The sequence below is a fragment of the Sinocyclocheilus rhinocerous genome, unplaced genomic scaffold (genome assembly GCF_001515625.1).
Source record: "Sinocyclocheilus rhinocerous isolate Xijiao unplaced genomic scaffold, SAMN03320098_v1.1 scaffold623, whole genome shotgun sequence".
Lineage (NCBI taxonomy): Eukaryota > Metazoa > Chordata > Actinopteri > Cypriniformes > Cyprinidae > Sinocyclocheilus > Sinocyclocheilus rhinocerous.
The window spans coordinates 678,726-691,009 of record NW_015644631.1 but is presented as its reverse complement, the minus strand read 5'-3'; the positions used below and the strand labels follow the sequence as shown (position 1 = coordinate 691,009).

General features: G+C 37.7%; 1 protein-coding gene across 1 annotated transcript in view; it reads right to left on the bottom strand.

Moving 5' to 3' along the window:
• LOC107758575 (single-stranded DNA-binding protein 2-like) overlaps window positions 1–9,430 on the bottom strand; it is a 76,566-nt gene extending 67,136 nt beyond the window's left edge. Inside the window, exon 1 of the mRNA XM_016576347.1 lies at window positions 9,326–9,430. Within this exon, the coding sequence (XP_016431833.1) occupies window positions 9,326–9,381 (56 nt within the window). The 5' untranslated portion in view covers window positions 9,382–9,430. The remainder of the gene's footprint in view (window positions 1–9,325) is intronic.
• Between the last annotated feature and the right edge of the window lie 2,854 nt (window positions 9,431–12,284).

Below are 12,284 nucleotides of genomic sequence, written 5' to 3'. Positions count from 1 at the left end.
AACAACAACAACATTGCATGCTGCTTCTGCGTCAGACTGATGCTGGCTGGACAGGATTTACCACGAGTTTTCAAAATCGCGATAATCAAATACGGTTTTGATGATAATTAAATTTTAAACGATAATACTAACCGTCAGGGCATTTTATCGTGATTTATCGTGAAACCGGTAATCGTTCCATCCCTAGCCGTGGCATCATTATGATGGTATGAAGAGATGGATTAATTCATGTAGGACGCCACTGAAGGCCTAGGTGTAAAATGCACGGCCCGCCACTGAATTATAACATATAATTTTAAACATAATATATGAAAAATACTTTATGAAACATTTAAGTATTATCTATTATTCTACCATATACATTTATAAATATATATAGATATATTTCCCCCATCAAATCAGGGGAAATATATCAAACTAAAATAGCTTAAAAATTTACAGTTATTATAATCATACACAAAACTCAAGCCATAAATCCAACACTATCTATAAAGTTAAAACTTTGGTGAACCCAAAACCAGCCTAATTTTACAGGGCTTTGTTGAAACCAATTGGACATTTAAGAAAGTCAATATGTAGTCGTGCACTTCCCTAGGCACAAAGGACTCTCAGGCTGAACCTATACAAAAAAAACAAAAAAAAAACCTTTGCATTCTCCTGTGACAGCAGGTCAGTTCGATAGCCTGTCTCCATGATGAAAAGATAACATGTCACAGGCTAGTACCTCCACCATGCAATAGTCTCCCGTAATGAACACTCCCAAACACGCAGTGACAGGGAGGAGAGAAACAAAGTTCCCCAACAGTATATGAGGCGCTTTCTCTCTCCTCTCGTCACACATGCTTAACCTTGTGCCGCTGCGTGGACCACACTGTTTGCATATTAATGCGTGTAGATATTAGAGAGGTCTGCTCTCCCGAGAATCAGCAGAGGAGAGAGAGAGAGAGACGCAAAACCAAAAACAGATACACAAACACTAACAAACCCAGCTATATACCCACAGCAGGCAGACAAACTGTGAAACCGCAAACTGCATTCTGAAACACACCTGGATGTTTCCATAAGCTTACAGATTCAAAGACTGCAAAGACAAATGCTGCACATAACGTTTGAGTTATCTGGCTGCACAATTATTCAAAATAAAAGCGTGGCACTATGTCCTTTTACACACAAGCTGCTCATGACCTGGTATTTTCAGTGTCTCAGAATATCTCGGTCTGTAGTAAACACAGCTCCACACAAACTTATCTCTCTATATTTTGAGAGTAGTGGTCGACCGATATGGGTTTTTTGACAGCCGATACCGATGCCGATATCTTGAATAGCAGGGTGGCCGATGGCCGATATAAAGCCGCCATGTCGTGAAGGCGCTGTGTGTTTCGTTGTGAAAGCGAAACTACTTTGTTTGGCCTTCCAAAAGAGGACGATATCTGCTTCGTCATGCCTGGAGCTGATCCGTGCTGGTTGCTGAGGAAATACAACAACTTTGCGCTGTGGATCACCGGATCGGCTTTCACCGTGGACGAAGCGGAGTCCAGCCCGGGGTCACCACATGTGGTTGCCGCAAGCCCGCCGGCCGCCGCTCACTCAAGGCTGCCGTGTGTGACGCTGTGTTTCGTTGTGAAAGCGAAACTACTTTGTTTGGCCTTCCAAAAACGGAGCACACCTTGCTTTTCAGACCGATGAGCTTTGTAAAAATCGACGCGTTTCAGAAAGGCGGGGCATAGAGGAGAAACAATAATGTACAGTATGTGGAAAATAATGTGTTTTTTTAACCTTAAACCGCATAAACACATTTCATTACACCTAATACATAAAGGGGTCACATGATGTTGCTAAAAATAACATTATTTTAAGTAACGAACCCGCAATAAATGCGTATTTGCGGAATGCTCACGGCAAACGAGAAAGTATTATAATGTTTGCCTTTCTATTAATAATAATATTAAAGCAATCGTTATAATACTTTTTTGTATACATTTTAATTCCTTTGTTTAACAGTTCTATCTGATTATTAGATAGACTTCTATCCGTATTAGACAGAACTGAATGACTACAGCGAACAAGAGGGAGAATGTGAGCGGTGTGTGCTCACTCAGCCGCTGCCGCAGCCGTTCTCGGCGCCGTCAAAATAAAAGTGCCTCGAACACATTGGCCAAACAGAAAAACTTATCGGCCGATGCAGATATTTGAAAAATGCCAGATATCGGCCGATATATCGGCCTTGGCGATATATCGGTCGACCACTATTTGAGAGTTTGAGTCGCTTATAACGTACATTTGGGAATGCAATATGCATGAACCATCTTCATCTTAAATGCGCTTAAAAGCACATATAAACCTCTCTTTTGTTGTCAAAAAATGAAAAATGCATTAAAAAGTCAGTAAAAAAATCAATGTTTAAAACAGCCATAAATATTAATATTATAATTTTAAAGTTGTACTGTAAAGTATTTTTAATATACATTTTTTAGTGAAATTACAATAGCAATATTTATTTTAATTTTTTATTTAGTAATAATAATCATCATCATCATTTTATAGTCATCATAATATATAACCATCAAATTTTAGACTTCTTTAAATTATAAATGAGTATTTGTTTAAAGCTGACATTAGATGAAAAAGTATTATAGCTTCCCCCCCGCCCCCCGTATCACTAATAATAGAAAAGCAAACACTACAATACTGTTCTGTCTATTAAAAGTTCTATCTAATAAATTATTAGACAGTACTGTTAAACAGAGACAGTAAACTAATGAAGATGGAGAAAAGGAGCTACATGCGTTCAGGCGCTGTCAAAATAAAAGTCCTGCTTCCAACACTTTGACCAAACAGAATAACTCATCGGTCTATGCTGATAATTAAAAAATGGCAGGTATTGGCTGATTGATTGGCCAATATGTCGTTCGACCACTAGTATAAACTAAACACTCATTTTTGCATTTGTGGCAGTAACAAACCTCCGTAGTAGTCATACACCAAAAAATTTCGATATTCCAATTAATCTGCCAATATGTGGCTATTCTGAGATTATCAATTCAAAAACATGCAAACAACTTAGTCAACAGGTAATCAGTTTTCAATTCTGTTTTGCAGATTTTTTTACTAAAATCAAATAAAATAATTGTATCTATTTTCATCTAATCTCATTGAATTGTATTGTGTGTAAATCGGCATAATAATAGACATTAAAAAATGTACCGTCTGTGCCATTAGACTGGTTTCAGGTAGTTAGCTATAAACATGTGTTTAACTTGCCCAGCAGTATTATCTTCCAACTGTTGCTTTCCCATCATAGTACCTGACATGGAAGAGAAACCCAATCATAGAAGATGACAATTTAAGCTAATGCTCGTTATAGTGCCTATTGCATAAACGAAAATGCAACATTGTGTGAAATTGAGCTTACAGCGAACAAGAGGGAGAATGTGAGCGGTGTGTGCTCACTCAGCCGCTGCCGCAGCCGTTCTCGGCGCCGTCAAAATAAAAGTGCCTCGAACACATTGGCCAAACAGAAAAACTTATCGGCCGATGCAGATATTTGAAAAATGCCAGATATCGGCCGATATATCGGCCTTGGCGATATATCGGTCGACCACTATTTGAGAGTTTGAGTCGCTTATAACGTACATTTGGGAATGCAATATGCATGAACCATCTTCATCTTAAATGCGCTTAAAAGCACATATAAACCTCTCTTTTGTTGTCAAAAAATGAAAAATGCATTAAAAAGTCAGTAAAAAAATCAATGTTTAAAACAGCCATAAATATTAATATTATAATTTTAAAGTTGTACTGTAAAGTATTTTTAATATAAATTTTTTAGTGAAATTACAATAGCAATATTTATTTTAATTTTTTATTTAGTAATAATAATCATCATCATCATTTTATAGTCATCATAATATATAACCATCAAATTTTAGACTTCTTTAAATTATAAATGAGTATTTGTTTAAAGCTGACATTAGATGAAAAAGTATTATAGCTTCCCCCCCGCCCCCCGTATCACTAATAATAGAAAAGCAAACACTACAATACTGTTCTGTCTATTAAAAGTTCTATCTAATAAATTATTAGACAGTACTGTTAAACAGAGACAGTAAACTAATGAAGATGGAGAAAAGGAGCTACATGCGTTCAGGCGCTGTCAAAATAAAAGTCCTGCTTCCAACACTTTGACCAAACAGAATAACTCATCGGTCTATGCTGATAATTAAAAAATGGCAGGTATTGGCTGATTGATTGGCCAATATGTCGTTCGACCACTAGTATAAACTAAACACTCATTTTTGCATTTGTGGCAGTAACAAACCTCCGTAGTAGTCATACACCAAAAAATTTCGATATTCCAATTAATCTGCCAATATGTGGCTATTCTGAGATTATCAATTCAAAAACATGCAAACAACTTAGTCAACAGGTAATCAGTTTTCAATTCTGTTTTGCAGATTTTTTTACTAAAATCAAATAAAATAATTGTATCTATTTTCATCTAATCTCATTGAATTGTATTGTGTGTAAATCGGCATAATAATAGACATTAAAAAATGTACCGTCTGTGCCATTAGACTGGTTTCAGGTAGTTAGCTATAAACATGTGTTTAACTTGCCCAGCAGTATTATCTTCCAACTGTTGCTTTCCCATCATAGTACCTGACATGGAAGAGAAACCCAATCATAGAAGATGACAATTTAAGCTAATGCTCGTTATAGTGCCTATTGCATAAACGAAAATGCAACATTGTGTGAAATTGAGCTTGTGCAGCTAGAAGCGTCCATGTGGTATGTTTCAGGACTAAATGTGTTAATTGAGAAGGTTATGCTTATGGTAATCGCCGAACTAAAAACGAAGCCTAACTTCCATCAACGATGGAACAGATTAATTTTGTGCTATGCACGCTTTTCAAGCCACTGGGACATAAGCTTTGAGTTTTTCATTTTTTTCCCTTCCTCACATCACACAAACCATCCTCCTTGACAGTTAACCACTTGTCCAATTTTCTTTGAAGAGAAAAGATAAAAGGTACTGTGATCTTCTCAAAGCCGTCACCTCTTTAAACCTGCTGGTGCTACAACACCATACAGTCTAGCGGTTGTCAAATTCAAACAGCTTAAGTGTTAAAACAGGACTGACTGATTCTGCACTTCCTATCAAATAATACATTATGTCAAAAGCCTCCTTTGTCACTTAACGACATCACACTTCTATCCATTCGATGCTGAAATTTGCTTTCCAAAAAGACATTCTATCAGATGATTAAAACCAGCTTGTGATCTCTGAAAACAATTAACTAAATACAGTCTGTCTACTAAATATTGGTTTAATCCGTACACTATAGGTAAAGCTTTTCATTCACACTGAATGTGCAATTAAAAATCACATACAGCATGAGTCAAACTTCCATAGGGATTTCATCTTTCCATTCCCACACTTTCAGCCAATGCATAAAATGACTGACCATTCATAAAAAAAAATACATGCAATTGTGTCCATTCATAGCACAATGATCATATCCTGTATATGATTTCCATATCATATCCTGTAAAGTTCCCACACTTTTTGACCAATAACTGATGTGACTTTAAGATGTTTTTATTACTGGAATTTTTTTTAAAATTTGGATAAGGATTTTAAGCACAAATAAAAATTTCTAGGCAATTAAATATTTTAAATCTGAACATAAATAAGTACATATTTCTCAAAAAAAGATTACAAGATGTCTTAAAGACTTCATTTTGTTAATATTCACAAGCTTTCTAGGCCTGGAAATCACCCGGATTCTCGGATTTCTAAGGCTGTGGGAGCCCTGTATATGCAAACTTTACACTTGGATTTTAGATCAAGATCATCTAAGTTTTTAGTCAAGAAAAAACTAAAACGAATGACAATGTATAGGAGCCATGGTGTGGCTGTTAGCGTATGTGCTCTGTCATGCTCATATGGGAGATGTGGGTTTGAGTTCATGCATCTTTTTCCCATTCCTTCTCTCTCTTCCCATGATTTTCTGTCTATTCTACACTGTCCTTGTAAATAAAAGTGGCAAAACCCCAAAATTTGAAAGAAAGCAGCGAAAATTAACAAAGTTATACAACAGTGATTATTTTTGAAATCCTAAAGCATTCCCAGCACAAATAAAGAACCACAAATGGCAGGAAAATTCATTTAGAAAGAGCGAGAAGCAGTAAGAAAATCTCATAACCAGCAAAACTGCTTTCTCAAGCTCAAATCTAATGCTGGAGAGTTTTCATCGAAAAAACCACAAGTCCACACATGTCCCACAAGACACTGGCCTGAATGAAACTGCAATAATTGCTAATTACTTCAAGACCAGACCTCACTGCAGGAAGACAAAACTGTGTGTGTTCAAGCTGACAACAAAGGCGATATGAGTATACGAATTCAGTTTTAGACCACAGGAAATCAACGGGTGAGGTGATTGACTGATTGACTGACACTTGTCAAATAAGTTCCCATGTCCAAGACATCATCTCAGCAGTGATGACACTCTAAAATCTCCACACTGACAAACCAAATACACTCTAATACAACATATTTTAAAATACAGACACAGGTCCTTTAATATATTCATGATAAAGGTCTTTTTGGAGACTCCTAGCCAGAGCCGGCGCCAGCGCAGCACTGATGAGGGCGTATCATATGCACGCCAAAGTCCATTTTTGCGTATCAATACCACAAGTTTTCGCTTTTATTTGGCATACTATTTATACGCATTTTCATGAGACCAGGAGACATTTCCAGGACACGAAGAGAGACTTGACATGGTTATGGAGAGGACAAATGTTAGGACCAGAGCTGGCTCCAGCGCAGCACTGATGAGGGGGCGGCTGAGGTGACGAAAGGGGGCAATGACATAGGCTAGCACAAAGTAAAAGTAAAAAAAAAAAACATATGTGGCCCATTCACGTATTTGTCAGAGCGTAAACAAACCTGCCCGCTACTACTAGGCCTACAATTATTAGAATACAGGGTTCACACAGCTAGTGTTTTGGTCGCAAGACAGGTCAGTGGAAGTTTTTTTTTTTTTGCAAGGTCTAGAGACATGCTTTAGAAGCTGAATTTCTTTGAACTTGAGCGCCGTGTTTTAGAATGATGCACGAGAATTATGCGCGAGAAACTGCTATAAAGACCTGAGACGAGAGCGCAGCATTCAAGACGTCGAGTAGCGCATTTACATTGAAATACAATGGAAAAGTACAGCAGTGGAATGAAAAAACGCGTTCTGAGTGAATGACCCTACTAAAAGCTACTTAGCAAATACAGATGGCAGAGTATTGAATAAAACAAAATCGCATAGCCACCAAATTCGAAAATCTGACATCCAGGAAATAAATATGTCATCATAGGCAGCAGTTTTACCACAAATACAGACAAGTGATACCACCACAACCACCAGAATTACTTAATTGTGTCTGCTTTACAATGAAACACAAGCTCATTGCGACCGATTCCCTGACATAATACATTCATTGTGACCCATTTAACAGATGCATCATTTTAAGTTAGAACAACTTGAACAGCAACGAACAATAACAATACAGCGAAATAATTAGGCTAACCAACTACGATCATCTAGCCCTCTATCAAACATTAAAGAATGATTTTATCAAAGCTTACGCAGTAGTGCTGCATTCTTAGTTGCACCGCTTGCGCGGGAATTTGTCAGAGATGTAACAATTAAAATGCGACTTTGTGAAATGGACTGGCCTAAATTGTTACTAGCATCATATTAATGCTAGAAAGCCTATGCATTTGGCAACTATATTTTTTAAATAAACCATTATATTTCATAATCTATTTTCACACTCATCTTGGGTGAGGGGGCGGGATAGTCTGAGGGAGGAGGCGACGCCCCCTCACGCCCCCCATTGCACCGGCTCTGCTCCTAGCAAACATTCTTATCAGAATGGTTTAAAGGATTAGTTCACTTCCAGAATTAAAATTCTGTCATAATTTACTCACCCTCCACTTGTTCCAAACCTGTATGAGTTTCTTTCTTCTGTTGAACACAAAAGAAGATCATCTGAAAAATGTTGGTATCCGAACAGTTGATGAGTATCATTGACTTCCATAGTATTTTTTTTCCTACTATGGAAGTCAATGGTGATCGGATACCAACATTTTTCTTTTTTTCCCCCCAACATTTTTATTATTATTATTATTATACAGGTTTGGAACAAGTGGAGGGTGAGAAAATTATGACAGAATTTTCATTCTGGAAGTGAACTACTCCTTTAAGGTGTGCTAGACATCTTTCTAGGATACTCTAAAATCTCCACATTAGGCCAAACACATTTCAATATGACATATTTCTAACATTTATAAATAAATCTGCAATATATTAATTAAAAAGGTCTTTTGGAAGCTCTTAAATGATAGATGACCGTTGTAAGTGTACCGGACATAATTTAAAGATCACTCAAACTCTATATTTCCGTTTAGCAAGTTTCTCTATTTTAGACACCATCAAATGAAATAAACATCCCCATAAATAAAATATTGTAAAATGACATTCATTACAGATAAATCTTTTCCTCAGGTCGACGGACCTCTCGTGCCACCACCATCTTCACTGAGATTCGCGCGCAGCCAAAATCCTTATATAACAGCGAAAAAATAACCGCCACAAAGAAGAAGTCTCGCGCGCGCTGGAACTTTTCACGCTGAGACGTCAATCATATTCTTTCGCGCTATACTGCTCTCGCTCGCTTGCGCTGGAACTTTTCAGACCGGAACGCCAATCATACTCTCTCCCGCGAGCGCACGGAATACAGAAACAAAGTTCGTTCTTTTAACAACGGATGGTTACCATTAATTTTTTTCTTTTCTTTTTTTCAGCTTACCTGACTAGCTGAAATCGGCTTTTAAACTTGTAAACGGGTAACTGTTATTTATGTACCATATTTTACCATGCACTTTTATTTTAAAGCCAAAAAACTTGTGTACTCACCTTATTCCAATACAAAAATGAGACGTAGAAATCCTTCAAATTAGCTATATAGCAACTTTGCATGCATAAATAAATGTTTACTGATGCAGAAATTTACTCTTTTTATCGATAGTCCACATATGAAGTTTATTCTTCGCATCTCTTAACTTCTGCGCGTGCTATACGTTTACATAAGGCGGCATGTCGCGTTAATTAGACGCAAGAAATTCCGACAACTTTCTTGCACGAACTACAAGCGCTGTCAGAGACGACACAGCATCCGAGGAACAGAGCGTATCCGCCGTTTGTTAAAAGTCTGTCCGCGCGCTGTCTTCATTATAGAGATTCCCCCCCTCATAAATAAAACTTACTTTTCCCTCGCTTGGCTGTCGGACGGTACGTTGTTACTCTTGCCTTTGGCGTACATGCTTGCAGAGAGCTCCGATTGTCACGCACCTGTCAACCCATCACAGCCTCCCCGGACACAACACCGTCACCATGGTGACTACAGGAGCGATGGCTCTCATTGGACCGAGCACCGAGAAGGAACGCCCATTTTGTTGGGTAACTCGAGTGAGTGACAGTTACTCAGCCCCGCCCCAACAGAAACACAACCCCTTTCTTATCTCCAGCACTCTGTCTGTGGAACACACACACACACACACACACTTCGACTTACCCGGCACTGAGGGGAATTTGAAACCGTACTGAGAGGGATTTTAAACAACTGGCTGTTCCCCTCACAAGCAATCACACCCTCTACTGTCACTGGCCAAATTTAAAGTGAAATGGCAAATGTGGAGCGGATTCTTCAGCTTCTGCTTGTACAGATGATTGAAGTAAGATTATTTGGGTCGTACAAAAACAAATACACATCTCTTCATGAAGTATAGAGATAATGGTTTTGCATAATGTTGGTTTTGTCTTCTAAAAAGTTGATGAATGGCACTACAGCAGTTTAGACAGCAAAATACTACCTAGAAATGGATAAATGACTGAGAGGTAAACATGCTTTTAATGTAAATAATAATTGATCTGCTTACTTAGGGTGTATTCACACCCGGGGCCTGTTTCAATATGGAGGTTCAACCAACTCTTGAGTTAAAACTTGAACTCTGAGTTGACTTACTCTGAGATGGGAAACTCTTGAGTTTTCGGTTTCAGAACAGCTGAATTGAGTTAGTTCAATCGACTCTGAGTAGGTTGACTTTTAGCGCGTGCACCACGACTATGAAAAGCCATGATCAATGGAGCTCCGATTCACCATGGCAACAGCACCCGAGGTAGGTTATTGAATAGGCTATTCATTTTCATGGTATCCCACGGGCAAAAAAATATATATAATAATATTATAAGTGCATTTTTCTTATTTTACAAATGATCTGCCAATAGGGTAAGAAAAATACGGCACCGGCTATTTACACTAAGTGGAATTAGCATACTTTCTTAGCGATAGATCCTATATTTACAGTAGGCTAAGTCCCAGCCAACATTGATATGTGGGCCCCATATGGGTTATACCCGTGCAGCATGGGTTCCGTGTGGGCATGGGCTGAAAATGGGCAATTTATGTGGGCCCCATGTGTGTTTCACAATGTGGGTCCCATATAGGTTTGAACACATGGGACCTTTATGGGATCTATGTGGGCATAGGCTGCAAATGGGCAATTTATGTGGGTCCCATGTGTGTTTCACAATGTGGGTCCCATATAGGTTTGAACATATGGGACCTTTATGGGCTCTATATGGGCATAGGCTGAAAATGTCTCTAGATGCTATTTACACTTAGTGAAAATAGTGATATATTCTATTTACCATGTAAAAGTAGCAGTTCTTTGCAATACGTGTAAATAATAAATAGATGCTATTTATACTTTATACTGGCGGATACATACTATTTGCACCTCAGTATTGTACATTAACATGATGCAATAATAACATAGAGTGTAAATGATTATATTTATTAAAATGATAAATACTTTTATCATTATTAAACACTCGTTAGGCACTTTACTTCCACTTTTAGAGCATTTTCTTCATTTTTATTGAAAATAAATTCGAATGTGATATGTGATGGGAAAAGTGAGAAGAGCGAGCTCGGCAAAAGCCGGACTCGAACCCGGGGTTCTGTCAATTTGTGCTACCCTGTCAGATTTTGCTACCTCCCATTAAAACAGTGGGTAGTACAATTCGACAACGAAAAATGCTACCTGTCAAATTATGGTTTATTAATGTCTACACCTACCCCAACCCTAAACCTACCCTTACAGTAACGCAAATACAGTAATTATGTGTTATATTGGCAGTTGTGGCTAGAAGGGATACAGCTACAGGAAAGCAACAATAAAAAAAAAATTCTACCTATTAGATTGTGTTTTATTAACGTCTACACCTACCCCAACCCTAAACCTACCCTTACAGTAATCCAGATACATTAAATATTGTTGTTCAGTATGAGAAAAAGGACGCAATATTGATGTGCACATGCGCATTAAGCCCTGGTAGGAAAATCTGACGGGTAGGATAAAATGTCAGGACACCTGTTAATCACATCACAAGCTAGTTCTCTGCGGCCAAAGCGTTACTGCCTACACCATTTAAGGCGTTATTCATGCGCGTTGTATTTAACCTTGTGTGACATTGGAGGGCGGAGCTACTGTAAATTTGCACTTAGTAATAGACACTCCGAATAATCTTGTTTTCCATTTGCATTAAGATTATTTTTATTACCACACTGGCAGATAATTTTACTTAAGTAAAATTTTACTTAAGATCCTCCCAGGAAACAAGACTAAATATCTTATATCATTTTCTTATATAGAAAATCCATCTTGATTTAAGAATTTTTAGTTATTTGTACTAGAAATAATAAAAAAAAAATACTTAGTAAGAAAAGCATTTTCTCTGAGTAGTTACCTCCCTTTCAGAAACGGGCTTGACTTACCCTGCTTTCTCTGATTTGACATATCTCCCATTCTGAAACGGAAAACCCAGAGTTTCCCTCATTTCAGGGTTAACATACTCAGAGTTTTCAAAGTCCGCTAGTTCACTTGCTTTGGTCCTGGACCAAATACAATGTTGATTTTTTTGTCTGGTGCGGTTTGGTTTCACACTGCCCTTTTTTGAAAGTGAACCAGAAATTGTAAACAAAACCACACGTGTGCTAAGGTCATCCATTCATTGGGCAGAAATTCTCAAGCAGGGAAAAACAGGAAGTGCAAAAACAGGCTAATCATGGAGATCTTTCATAGTGCAATTTTTATTCTTTTAATGATTTGGTGTTATCAGATACTAACGCAATATGAAGAAACTTATGAGCATCATATGAGA